The sequence below is a fragment of the Triticum dicoccoides genome, chromosome 3B (genome assembly GCF_002162155.2).
Source record: "Triticum dicoccoides isolate Atlit2015 ecotype Zavitan chromosome 3B, WEW_v2.0, whole genome shotgun sequence".
Taxonomy (NCBI): domain Eukaryota; kingdom Viridiplantae; phylum Streptophyta; class Magnoliopsida; order Poales; family Poaceae; genus Triticum; species Triticum dicoccoides.
In genome coordinates this window covers 94,992,035-95,002,769 of record NC_041385.1, presented here as the reverse complement: position 1 = coordinate 95,002,769, position 10,735 = coordinate 94,992,035, and the positions used below count along the sequence as shown (strand labels likewise).

At 44.0% G+C, this 10,735-nt stretch overlaps 1 protein-coding gene across 3 annotated transcripts; it reads right to left on the bottom strand.

The window, feature by feature from the left end:
* Positions 1-475: 475 nt before the first annotated feature.
* On the bottom strand, positions 476-6,207 carry LOC119274975. 3 transcript variants are annotated; one of them, XR_005135390.1, is made up of 2 exons: positions 2,814-6,207; positions 476-1,608 (listed from the first exon to the last, which is right to left on the bottom strand). XR_005135390.1 is itself a non-coding variant. In XM_037555743.1 (2 exons), the coding sequence occupies exon 2, from the start codon at positions 4,028-4,030 to the stop codon at positions 2,930-2,932; it is 1,101 nt and encodes a 366-aa protein (XP_037411640.1). In that variant the 5' UTR covers positions 4,031-4,037; positions 4,345-6,207; the 3' UTR covers positions 476-2,929. The 3 variants fall into 3 exon arrangements, 2 of the variants coding, with proteins under 2 accessions (XP_037411640.1, XP_037411641.1); XM_037555743.1 differs by having other exon boundaries at positions 476-4,037; positions 4,345-6,207; XM_037555744.1 differs by having other exon boundaries at positions 476-4,024; positions 4,345-6,207.
* Positions 6,208-10,735: the final 4,528 nt, after the last annotated feature.

The window sequence follows — 10,735 nt, the reverse complement described above, 5'->3', positions numbered from 1 at the left end:
CTGCGAGTGTCGTGTTCTCCTCAGGGACTAGGCAACGGCAACTATACTCGGCTAAAGCTAGGTAATAGAATTTAGATGATGATTGCAAGGAAATATAGACCTAAACTAACCAAAGTTGATGATAAAGAAAATAACACAGTAGCAAGGAAGGTTCAAATTATCTTCAACAATCTTTTTGGTATTTTCGTAATGCTTGAGAAATTAAGATACTAACAAAAGCTATCATAAATGACAAGAGATGTAAAAGGACATGAACATAACACACACATATATATCACAGGTTCATAGGTAGCACAAGGTACAAGATATATCACTGGGACTACAAAATGAACACCGGTTACAAACAGGATTATAAAGCACATGTACTGGACTCACATCACACTAGCCAAATCTTCTTGACATAAATCAGTGCAACAATAACTAGAAGACTAAACTGTCAAACATGATATATATCACAGGAACTTGAGCAACAGTCTACAGTAAACTGGACACTAATCAGTAGCAAGTGCAGTACATAATTAATATATTTCACACACACACACACACACACAAATACGAATATGGTATTACAGGGCACTGTTCTAATACTCTCCGATGAAAAAAACAGTACTACAGTACTAAACAATCACCAGTCTGAAACTGAACATGTCATAGCATTATTATACAGTTACAAATCTGAACCAATAGCAAGTTTCAAGCACTAGCCAAATATGAATATTACATATGATCTCAAGTCTACAGAAATTTAGAGAATGAAGGGGAGTAGCAGCAATTTATGGTTCAGATTAGGAGCAGAGCAGGGGGCCAAGGAAGAAGCAGCAGCATTTAGGAGATGGAGCAGCATCGTGAGGTTCAAAGAAGGAGCAACAGTAGGGGAAAGAAAAGAAGAGCAGCAACAGTGACATGGGAGAAGAAGCAGCAGAGCGCAGTAGCAACCGTAGGTTCAGATAAGGAGTAACAGCATGGTTTGGGCAAGAAGAACAACAGAGGCGTGGGTAGGTTAGGCAGAGAGCAGCAGCATGGTGAGGAGCAGCAGGGGGCGCAGGAGAATAGGAGCAGCTAGGCAAGGGGCGCAGGGTACAGCAGCAGAGAGGAGAGACTCGCGCGGAGCACTAGACAACCACGACCTCTAGTCTGGTCGGGCACGCGAGGTGATGGTGACTGGATGTGATGGCGATGGTGGATGGATGCGTTACGGTATGGCGGGTGGAGGTGCTGCGGCATTGGGGAGCGGGTGGAGGTGCTGGGTGGCGCTGGTGGATGGCTGGGTTGCGCACCGCCACGCCGGCCTAGCCGCGGCGGTGGCCGGAGGTGGAAGAAGGAGGGGTGAGGGAGAGAGATGTGTGCCAGGCCCGATCCAAAAAATTGGTTGCGCTAGGGATTTTGTTCCCCTTATCTCAGCTGCCACTGTTGCACTTTGGCCCTCCTCATCTCAACTTTCTACGCAAGAAGATCCATTCTTCATTTAGTTCGCGCCCCTGGATACTTCTTCCTTCCTAGTTGGGTCCCTCTTCTCTTCTTGCCCAAAGTCTTGTTCCTCAATATTCTTCTTTCCTGCTCTTGACTCTTCTCATTATCACGAAGTTTATAGTGCCTTCTCGCACTTTTCTGCAAGATAAACAAACGAATTGTAAATGATACCCTTTTATGATTATCAAGCAAGTATTCAATATTTCACAGCAAGAATTGATGGCCAGATCACAATAAATGGTATATTTGTGTGCCCAAATTGTATATATGAAATGTGCTTATCAAGTTCCCCCACACTTAAATCTTTGCTTGTCCTCAAGCAAAGGAATATGACAAGAGCTAGATAATGAACAGTGAGCTGACTGGAGAATGTCCCAGTGAAGTAGATCTCCAAACAAAGCATGCTTTGGACTTAACTAGTGAAAATCAATGGTTAAGAGTGCTACAAAGCAATAGGATCCTAGTAGACTTGACCATTTTAAACTTTTACAATGATAAAAGAAGATCAACAAGTTTAAATGATGATTGTGCCAAAGGTTCCTAAAGCGAGCATGATCCAGAGCACAAAAAAAAGAACATAAACTTGTGATCCGTTCACTTATTTACAGAAGTAAAGCAATGATAATATTTTATCGATCTCACCAAAGGAACATACCACCGATCCCGAGAACATGGTATACACCTGGATCAACCAATTATTAGTTTTTTTGTTGTTATTTGTCTCCCCAAAGGAACATACCACCGATCCCGAGAACATGGTATACACCTGGTTCGACAATTACATTTTTATTTATTTATTACTGTCCAAGCTACCAGATTTCACATGCCACCGATCCCGGGAACATGACATGCTACTTTAGGTAGTCAGACTTATTTATTCATTATTACTTATCTTAAATGAACAACGCATAAGCACAAAGACAGGAATCATCACTTCTCCATGTCTGGTTCACATGCTACCGATCCAGGGAACATAGCATGCTAATCCATAGTGGTTAGGTGATTGCTCTCAATGGGAACACACTTAGCACAAATTCAGCATCTAAACATGGTGATCTAGGTGTATCGAGGTAAAAGCAGAAAATGATTAAGTTTTCTAGTATACTAGGGATTTGAGCACTCAAAACTAATAACTTCCACTACTTTTAGCAAAGCAAGCCTTGTATAGATCACTAGTTTACCAGGCATTCAACACTCAGTTCACATATTCTCATCAAGCACCATATGTCAAGTAAAATTCAGTGGGGCAACATTTAAGACATGGCTTAAGCAACCCAAATAACATTTGATTTCAGCATGTATTAATGGATGATATATTCGGAATGGGTCATGAAACAGCTCACCGGGCTTTGATCATGTAGCACTCGCTCGATCACCTCACCGGCTGCAGCTCTTCTCCCTTGCTTCCTCATGGATGCTCCAGCTTCACTCTTCCATATGTGTGCCCCATTGCTTCTCCTCATCGCCATGCTCTGACTCCACCAGGATCCCAAGGAATGTCACCTCGAACCTGGTCAGCATGTATTGGATCGTGCACAAGCAACAACCTGAAAGAGCACTCAACCAAAGACACAATGCAAGTGGTAGGGATAATACCCTCCAAGTCATCAATCGAATATCCAATTACATAAGCATAGCTATAAAGCACATGTTTAGGATGGTAGAAATCAGCAAGGTCAGCACTAACATGAGGATGATATTTATCATTAAGCTCAAGACTAGCATGGGAATGATATGTTTCATTAAGCATAGGACTAGCACGAGGAAAGTAACTATGATCATCACAAATGAGAGTAATGCCACTAACAGGGTATATATCATCATATCCAAGCAAATGAGTTTTCAAATCAATCTTAAGTGATGGTATCATGTAATGCAAGGTAGTAGCAAAGAAATCACAAGGCATCATGTCATCAAGAGGATTGAGTAAACCTGACACATCACACTCTGGTATGACAATAGGCAAATGAATCTCATGTTCTTCATCTTCATCTACAGCAGCTTCTTGTACTTCTTCAGGAGTAATAGATGATGAGTCTTCAACTTGATCACTTGGGAATTGCAGCTCTTGATCATCTTGTTCCTTGTCTTCTAGTTCATCTTCTATAATCTGAGGTATCTCTTGCTCAAGGCACTTGCTATCTTGCTCAACGAAATGTGAAGGTGTTGGAACCTCACATGTATCCATGGATATCTCAACCACACTCAACTCAAGTTGTGAAGAAATAGTGCTGCCAGCGTTGATGTTCTTCTCAATCTTCCTTACTTCTTCCACTAGCTCTTTTCCACTCTTGATCTTCTTCATTTCCTCTAGAATAACCTTCCTAATAGGATCATCCTCGGCACTCCAAGTGAACTCAAGACTAAGCAATGTGAGCTTGTCTATATCATCAAAGTCATCTTGTGTGGGCACTTGTGTTGAAAGTGTTGGTTGACCAAATGGAGGACCATTTAACTCCGTTGGCAACATGTCCTGGTGTTGAGGTATATGAGTAGGAGCTGAATAAATCTGTTGTGGAGCATAGTTGTGGCTCTCCTCTTCATACCTAAATCCCTGCATTGGATAACTAGAGGCAAATGATGAGATCTCAGGGTTGTTGCTCCTATATGACATATTCGGGATTTCAGGCCACCCATGTGAGTAATTGTTTTGGTATGAGCTATGCTGTTGAGCGAAGCTCATGCCAAAACAATCCGGAGGATGGGAGTAACCACGCTGACATTCAGCGGGCGAATGGCCCTGAAATCCACAAATATGGTAGGTAGGAGCAACATAAGGATGGCCTCTGGAATAAGGATCGTAAGAACTAGGCCTATCCTCAAAAACTCCTTCTCGCTGCCGAGCTAAATCATCTAATCGATGGGAAATCTTACCTATCAGTTCTTGAACACTTTCCGTGCTGTTTGTAGTGTTGCTCACATAAGCATGATGATCTGAATAGTAAGCCATATCCGAGAAGATGGTTCTAACCTACAAAAAGGAGAAGAAAACAAAGAGGAAATAATCTGGAACAAGGGTCAGGAGTTAGAGATATATCACAAATATATGGCACAAAATAGAAAAAGAAGAAAAACCTAGTCTATAGCCTAACACGGTCACTCGACGCTAGTCCCCGGCAACGGCGCCAAAATGATCAATAGTAGGTACAGTGGGGTTTTATACCCAAACTACGAGTGTCGGGTTCTCCTCAGGGACTAGGCGATGGCAACTATACTAGGCTAAAGCTAGGTAATAGAATTTAGATGATGATTGCAAGGAAATATAGACCTAAACTAATCAAAGTTGACGATAAAGAAAATAACACAGTAGCAAGGAAGGTTCAAATTATCTTCAACAATCTTTTTGGTATTTTCGTAATGCTTGAGAAATTAAGATACTAACAAAAGCTATCATCAATGACAAGAGAAGTAAAAGGACATGAACATAACACACACATATATATCATAGGTTCATAGCTAGCACAAGGTACAAGATATATCACTGGGACTACAAAATGAACACTGGTTACAAACAGGATTATAAAGCACATGTACTGGACTCACATCACACTAGCCAAATCTTCTTGACATAAATCAGTGCAATAATAACTAGAAGACTAAACTGTCAAACATGATATATATCATAGGAACTTGAGCAACAGTCTACAGTAAACTGGACACTAATCAGTAGCAAGTGCAGTACATAATTAATATATTTCACACACACACACACACACAAATACGAATATGGTATTACAGGGCACTGTTCTAATACTCTCCGATGAACAAAAACAGTACTACAGTACTAAACAATCACCAGTCTGAAACTGAACATGTCATAGCATTATTATACAGTTACAAATCTGAACCAATAGCAAGTTTCAAGCACTAGCCAAATATGAATATTACATATGATCTCAAGTCTACAGAAATTTAGAGAATGAAGGGGAGTAGCAGCAATTTATGGTTCAGATTAGGAGCAGAGCAGGGGGCCAAGGAAGAAGCAGCAGCGTTTAGGAGATGGAGCAGCATCGTGAGGTTCAGAGAAGGAGCAACAGTAGGGGAAAGAAAAGAAGAGCAGCAGTAGTGACATGGGAGAAGAAGCAGCAGAGCGCAGTAGCAACCGTAGGTTCAGATAAGGAGTAACAGCATGGTTTGGGCAAGAAGAACAACAAAGGCGTGTTAGGCAGAGAGCAGCAGCATGGTGAGGAGCAGCAGGGGGCGCAGGAGAATAGGAGCAGCTAGGCAAGGGGCGCAGGGTACAGCAGCAGAGAGGAGAGACTCGCGCGGAGCACTAGACAACCACGACCTCTAGTCTGGTCGGGCACGCGAGGTGATGGTGGCTGGATGTGATGGCGATGGTGGATGGATGCGTTACGGTATGGCGGGTGGAGGTGCTGTGGTGTTGTGGAGCGGGTGGAGGTGCTGGGTGGCGCTGATAGATGGCTGGGTTGCACACCGCCACGCCGGCCTAGCCGCGGCGGTGGCCGGAGGTGGAAGAAGGAGGGGTGAGGGAGAGAGATGTGTGCCAGGCCCGATCCAAAAAATTGGTTGCGCTAGGGATTTTGTTCCCCTTCTCTCAGCTGCCACTGTTGCACTTTGGCCCTCCTCATCTCAACTTTCTACGCAAGAAGATCCATTCTTCATTTAGTTCGCGCCCCTGGATACTTCTTCCTTCCTAGTTGGGTCCCTCTTCTCTTCTTGCCCAAAGTCTTGTTCCTCAATATTCTTCTTTCCTGCCCTTGACTCTTCTCATTATCACGAAGTTTATAGTGCCTTCTCGCACTTTTCTGCAAGATAAACAAACGAATTGTAAATGATACCCTTTTTTGATTATCAAGCAAGTATTCAATATTTCACAGCAAGAATTGATGGCCAGATCACAATAAATGGTATATTTGTGTGCCCAAATTGTATATATGAAATGTGCTTATCACACATCGTCTGCACTTTTATACTCCTATGAAACTACATTTTTTAAGTGCTAAAAATAGATCTCTAGAATTCATAAAATACTTCATATGCTCAATACTGCAAATCTGAAATTCAAAAGACATTCATATCTGAAAGTACTCTCAAAATACATAACACAAAACATAATTCACAACCTGCAAATACTGACAACCCTATGCTCCTCCTGACAATTCACAACCTGCCCGACTATTCGGCTAGGGGGCAGTCCCCTCCTATTCCTCGGCGGCAGACAACCGCCCCGTGATACGATGTGAACAGCGAGGGAGAGGATAGCGAGGAATCATCGTGAAGCCAACTGCTTTTATCCTCTTACAATTGGGTTCGGTCGACGAAGACTCCACCGGCACGCTCTGGCAGGACACCCTCACAAACGGCACCCTGTAGATGCTCGATCCTTCAATCTCTGGTGGATGCTCCATCTGGGATCGATACTCCCACCATCGCTCCCTCACGATCGGATTCGGTGAATCTGTTTGCTCCATGGCCCATAGGAGAAGCTCTATGTACTCCCACGCGACTCGCTCTGGGAGTATCGCCGCCTTTTCGCTCTGTTGTAGATATTTGCCCATGGATGTCGCTGTCGCCGCTAGTTGCCCCTTGTTGTCGAACCAAGACTGTACCTCCAACATCCTAGCTAGCTTCACAGGGTCGCCGTCTGTGATCCTCACGTATCGGTTGTACTCCTCCATCGATCTACTTCTCCACAGCACCTTCACTCGTCGGTGGTGGTTTTTGAATGGAAGAGGAGAGGAGCAGTGCTGGTTTTGGATTAGAACAGGAGAGGAGCAACGCGGTTTTGGACTGGAACAAGATAGGAGGGGCGGTGGTTTTGAAATGGAAGAGGAGAGGAGTGGCGCTGGATTTAGATTGGAAGAGGAGAGGAGTGGCGGTGGTTTAAGAGGAGAAGAGCAGAAGAGTGGCACTGGTCTTGGAAGTATTTTTTGCTGTTTTGCGTATTTTGGGTCAAAGTTTGACCACGTACTGTATTAGACAAGCAAAATGTGAATGCATGTCACCAAAAATTGTATCATTTGGTTCATATCTGAATGTACTTTCAAATTATATTATTTTTGCAATGTATAACATATATTTTATGTGTAAAAATCATGGTCAATTATGACCCAGAATAAAAGGGAGACTAGTTAATGTGGGGTCGCTTTCTTAATTGAAGGGTAAATTGATTTTGATTTTGATCCAGTCACAGCGCGCTGGCCCTCTTGTCCAATCCTAAATCGCTGCCGCACGCTCCTCTCCCTCTTCTCCATTGCAAAACCACCTCCTCTCCTCTCCATCATCTCCATTCCAAAACCACCGTCTCGCCTCTCCCTCTTCTCTATTGCAAGACCACCATCTCTCCTCCCATCTTCCAAACCTAGCACCGGACCACTCAGAAGGACATCTATGGAGAGGATGCAACAGCGAATCAGGCAGATTGCTGGCGGCGACCAGGCAAAGTTAGCCAGGTTGAAGGAGATCCTTACTTGGTTTTACAATGAGTATGAGATTTCGAGGACAGCGCGGGCCATGTGGCAATGTATGCAAAAGAGCGAGACGGCGGCGATGTACATGTACTCCTTGGCAGCAGTCACGCCGCAGTCCTCCGAGTTCATCGAGTATCTCCTCTGGGTGATGGAGCAGACAGATTCGCCCGAGGCGATAGTCAGGCGGAGGTGGTGGGCGTATAGGTCGAAGGTCGAGCACCCAGAGGATAACGAATCGATCGAGTATGGTGTGCCGAGGGTGCAGAGCCAGCCGGAGCCACAGGAGTATTTGTTCTCCCACCGCAAGAGGAGGCCAGATGGCGCAACGTCGCTTCCCCGCCGATCTCCATGGTTCCCTCGACGCTCGCCTTGTTTCAACGACGGCGGTAGGGTATAAGCTAAGCTTAGCACTAACCTAATCTTCCACCTGCTCATGCTTACAATCAGTGTGATAGCTAATGAAAATCATGCTTACAATCAGTCTCCGAGTACTACACCAATCACCCTAAAATAGCTATGGACCTTTGGGTCAAAGTTGTGACACAGTGTACAAATAAAGAAAAATAGATTGGTGCTTCTTTCAGAAAAGAGTACTCCCTAGAAAACTACCAATATAAGCTACTAGTATTTGGTTAGAGGATATGCTGCCGAGGAAGATCCGTCCACAGAGAGCGCCACACATCCCACTGGTGGTGGTGGATGCCAATGCGTGCATGCAGCATGGTTGGTGTCAGCAATTTTTACTTGGCACACCTCGCACTCTGCATATATGTCGGTTCCATATGTACATTTGTGCAGTTCCACCAAAATGCAGCTGAATAACCCTGTTTGCACAGATAATGAAAAAGCGTGATAACATTATAGTGGCACTAGTTGATGAAACACACAAAATAAATATAAGAAAATATTGCGATAGTATCATAGTATGCCATGCCGCGAGGGCGAGATGGGCCCTGCGACGCCTCATATGGTACGCCTCATACTGGAAATTGTCCCAAGTCTCCCAAATACACCTTCTGCCAGTGATGAACATCAGTGTACAATGGTAGTACAAGGAGGCGCCTTGAGACATTCAAATCTCTATTTTTGTACAGATCAACTAAAATTAAGCACCCAAGTTTGCAGAAACGCTTAAACATTAACAACGGGACTAGTTGATGAAACATACATTAACAAAGAGAAGCACTTACGTTGTCTACATTGGAAATGAAATGATAGAGAGGACACTCGCTCTATTTTAACTGTATTATTACTTCATTTTATCAGTGACACTAGGGTCGAGCAGGTGGCAAACGAGGTGTACCATGCGTCGCAAGGATGGAGGCCGGGGGTGCTTAGACTGGGATGTTGAAGCTGGCTCTTTCAGTGACCAACATGTATGATTCAATTCATGGGACCTTTTGGTGTAGTTCACCTAAAATGAAGCAATGTCTCGTGAGCTAGGAACATCTTTTCATTTTTTTAGAAAAGGGCTCCAGCCCCGGTTCCATTTCCATCAGAAAACGAAACCCACAGAGCTTCTTATTCATTAGATGCAATAAAATTGAGCAACATCAAGGTTGGTGGTGAAGCTCCTTGAATGTTCAACTATAATTTGGATATCATTTGTGCAATTCAACTAAGATCGAGCGTGAAATGTATATCTCTGTTTGCACAAAAAGGTGGAAAGGAGGGTGACTAACAAGTGATGAAACATGCATCAAATGAAAAGAAGCATGTTCCTTCTCTGAATGGCAATCCTACAAGGACAGTAGCAATTTCTAAAGCAGTGACATTTCTAGATATTAGTGTGGGCATTAGGATTAACTATGTCAACCGTTAAATACGACATTACTATGGGCACGGGAGAGTAGGCGGACCAGGACAGTTGCATTTCTAACAAAAAGAACCAACTTATCTTAATGGGAAATTTAGCAGGACATGTAAAAAAGTGCCATTGATTCATATTACTCGAGGCATTACATTGAAAACAACATTGGTTTAACGTGTCCTTACTTTTAACAGTGTGACTGCTACATTTTACCAGTGGCATTACATAAGAGTGGCTCGGGGCAACAAACATCAGAACATGATATCTGGGTTGGTCCCATTTTTGTTCGGTGTAGCCACCTTATACTGTGTGAGGCTAGCAAATATAGTGCTGGACTTACTCTGTTGACTTGTCCCCCAGTCCCCACTTTCTTTCTTTTTTCAACCAATAGATCGGGTTTATATTGAGTTTGTACTGCGTTTCCCTTTTTTTTCCTATTAGACCTAGAGACTAGTTGGATAGCCAGTCTCTGCTACTTTTTGCACCCATTATTTCCTCTTTCAACCAAGTCCTAGATTCAAGTAACAAATCCTCCCCCACCTCACCCCCTTTCTTCCTTGTTTGAACCAAGTAGTACGAGATTCGAGTGCATGAACTAGTTTTACCTCTTAAACATAAAAAATTAGGTGGTTTTTGAACAGCCGATCGATCCTATCTACGAGGGGGTCTGAGAAATAGTAAAAGATACAAATGCAGCGACGTCAGGAGCTCGGGAAGTAGAGCAAGGCCGGTTTCGAAGGAAGTTATACCTGATGGTCGCCGGGATGTCGCTAGGTGGGCGGCGGGAGGCCGGATCTACCCACACTACGACAGAGAGGAAGAAGGGGTCAGAGGCACTCCCTCACCAGCGGTGCTTGGGAGAGAACGACAAGGCAGGCTGATCGGGATGCGCCAGCAGTGGGTAAGAGCCGTCGCCGAGGACGACCGCGTGAACGTGCACCTTCTCACCTTCCCCGGCGGAGAGGATCCGGCTGGATCTATGACCAGCGGTGAGCAGAGAGAGAGAGAGAGAGAGAAAGAG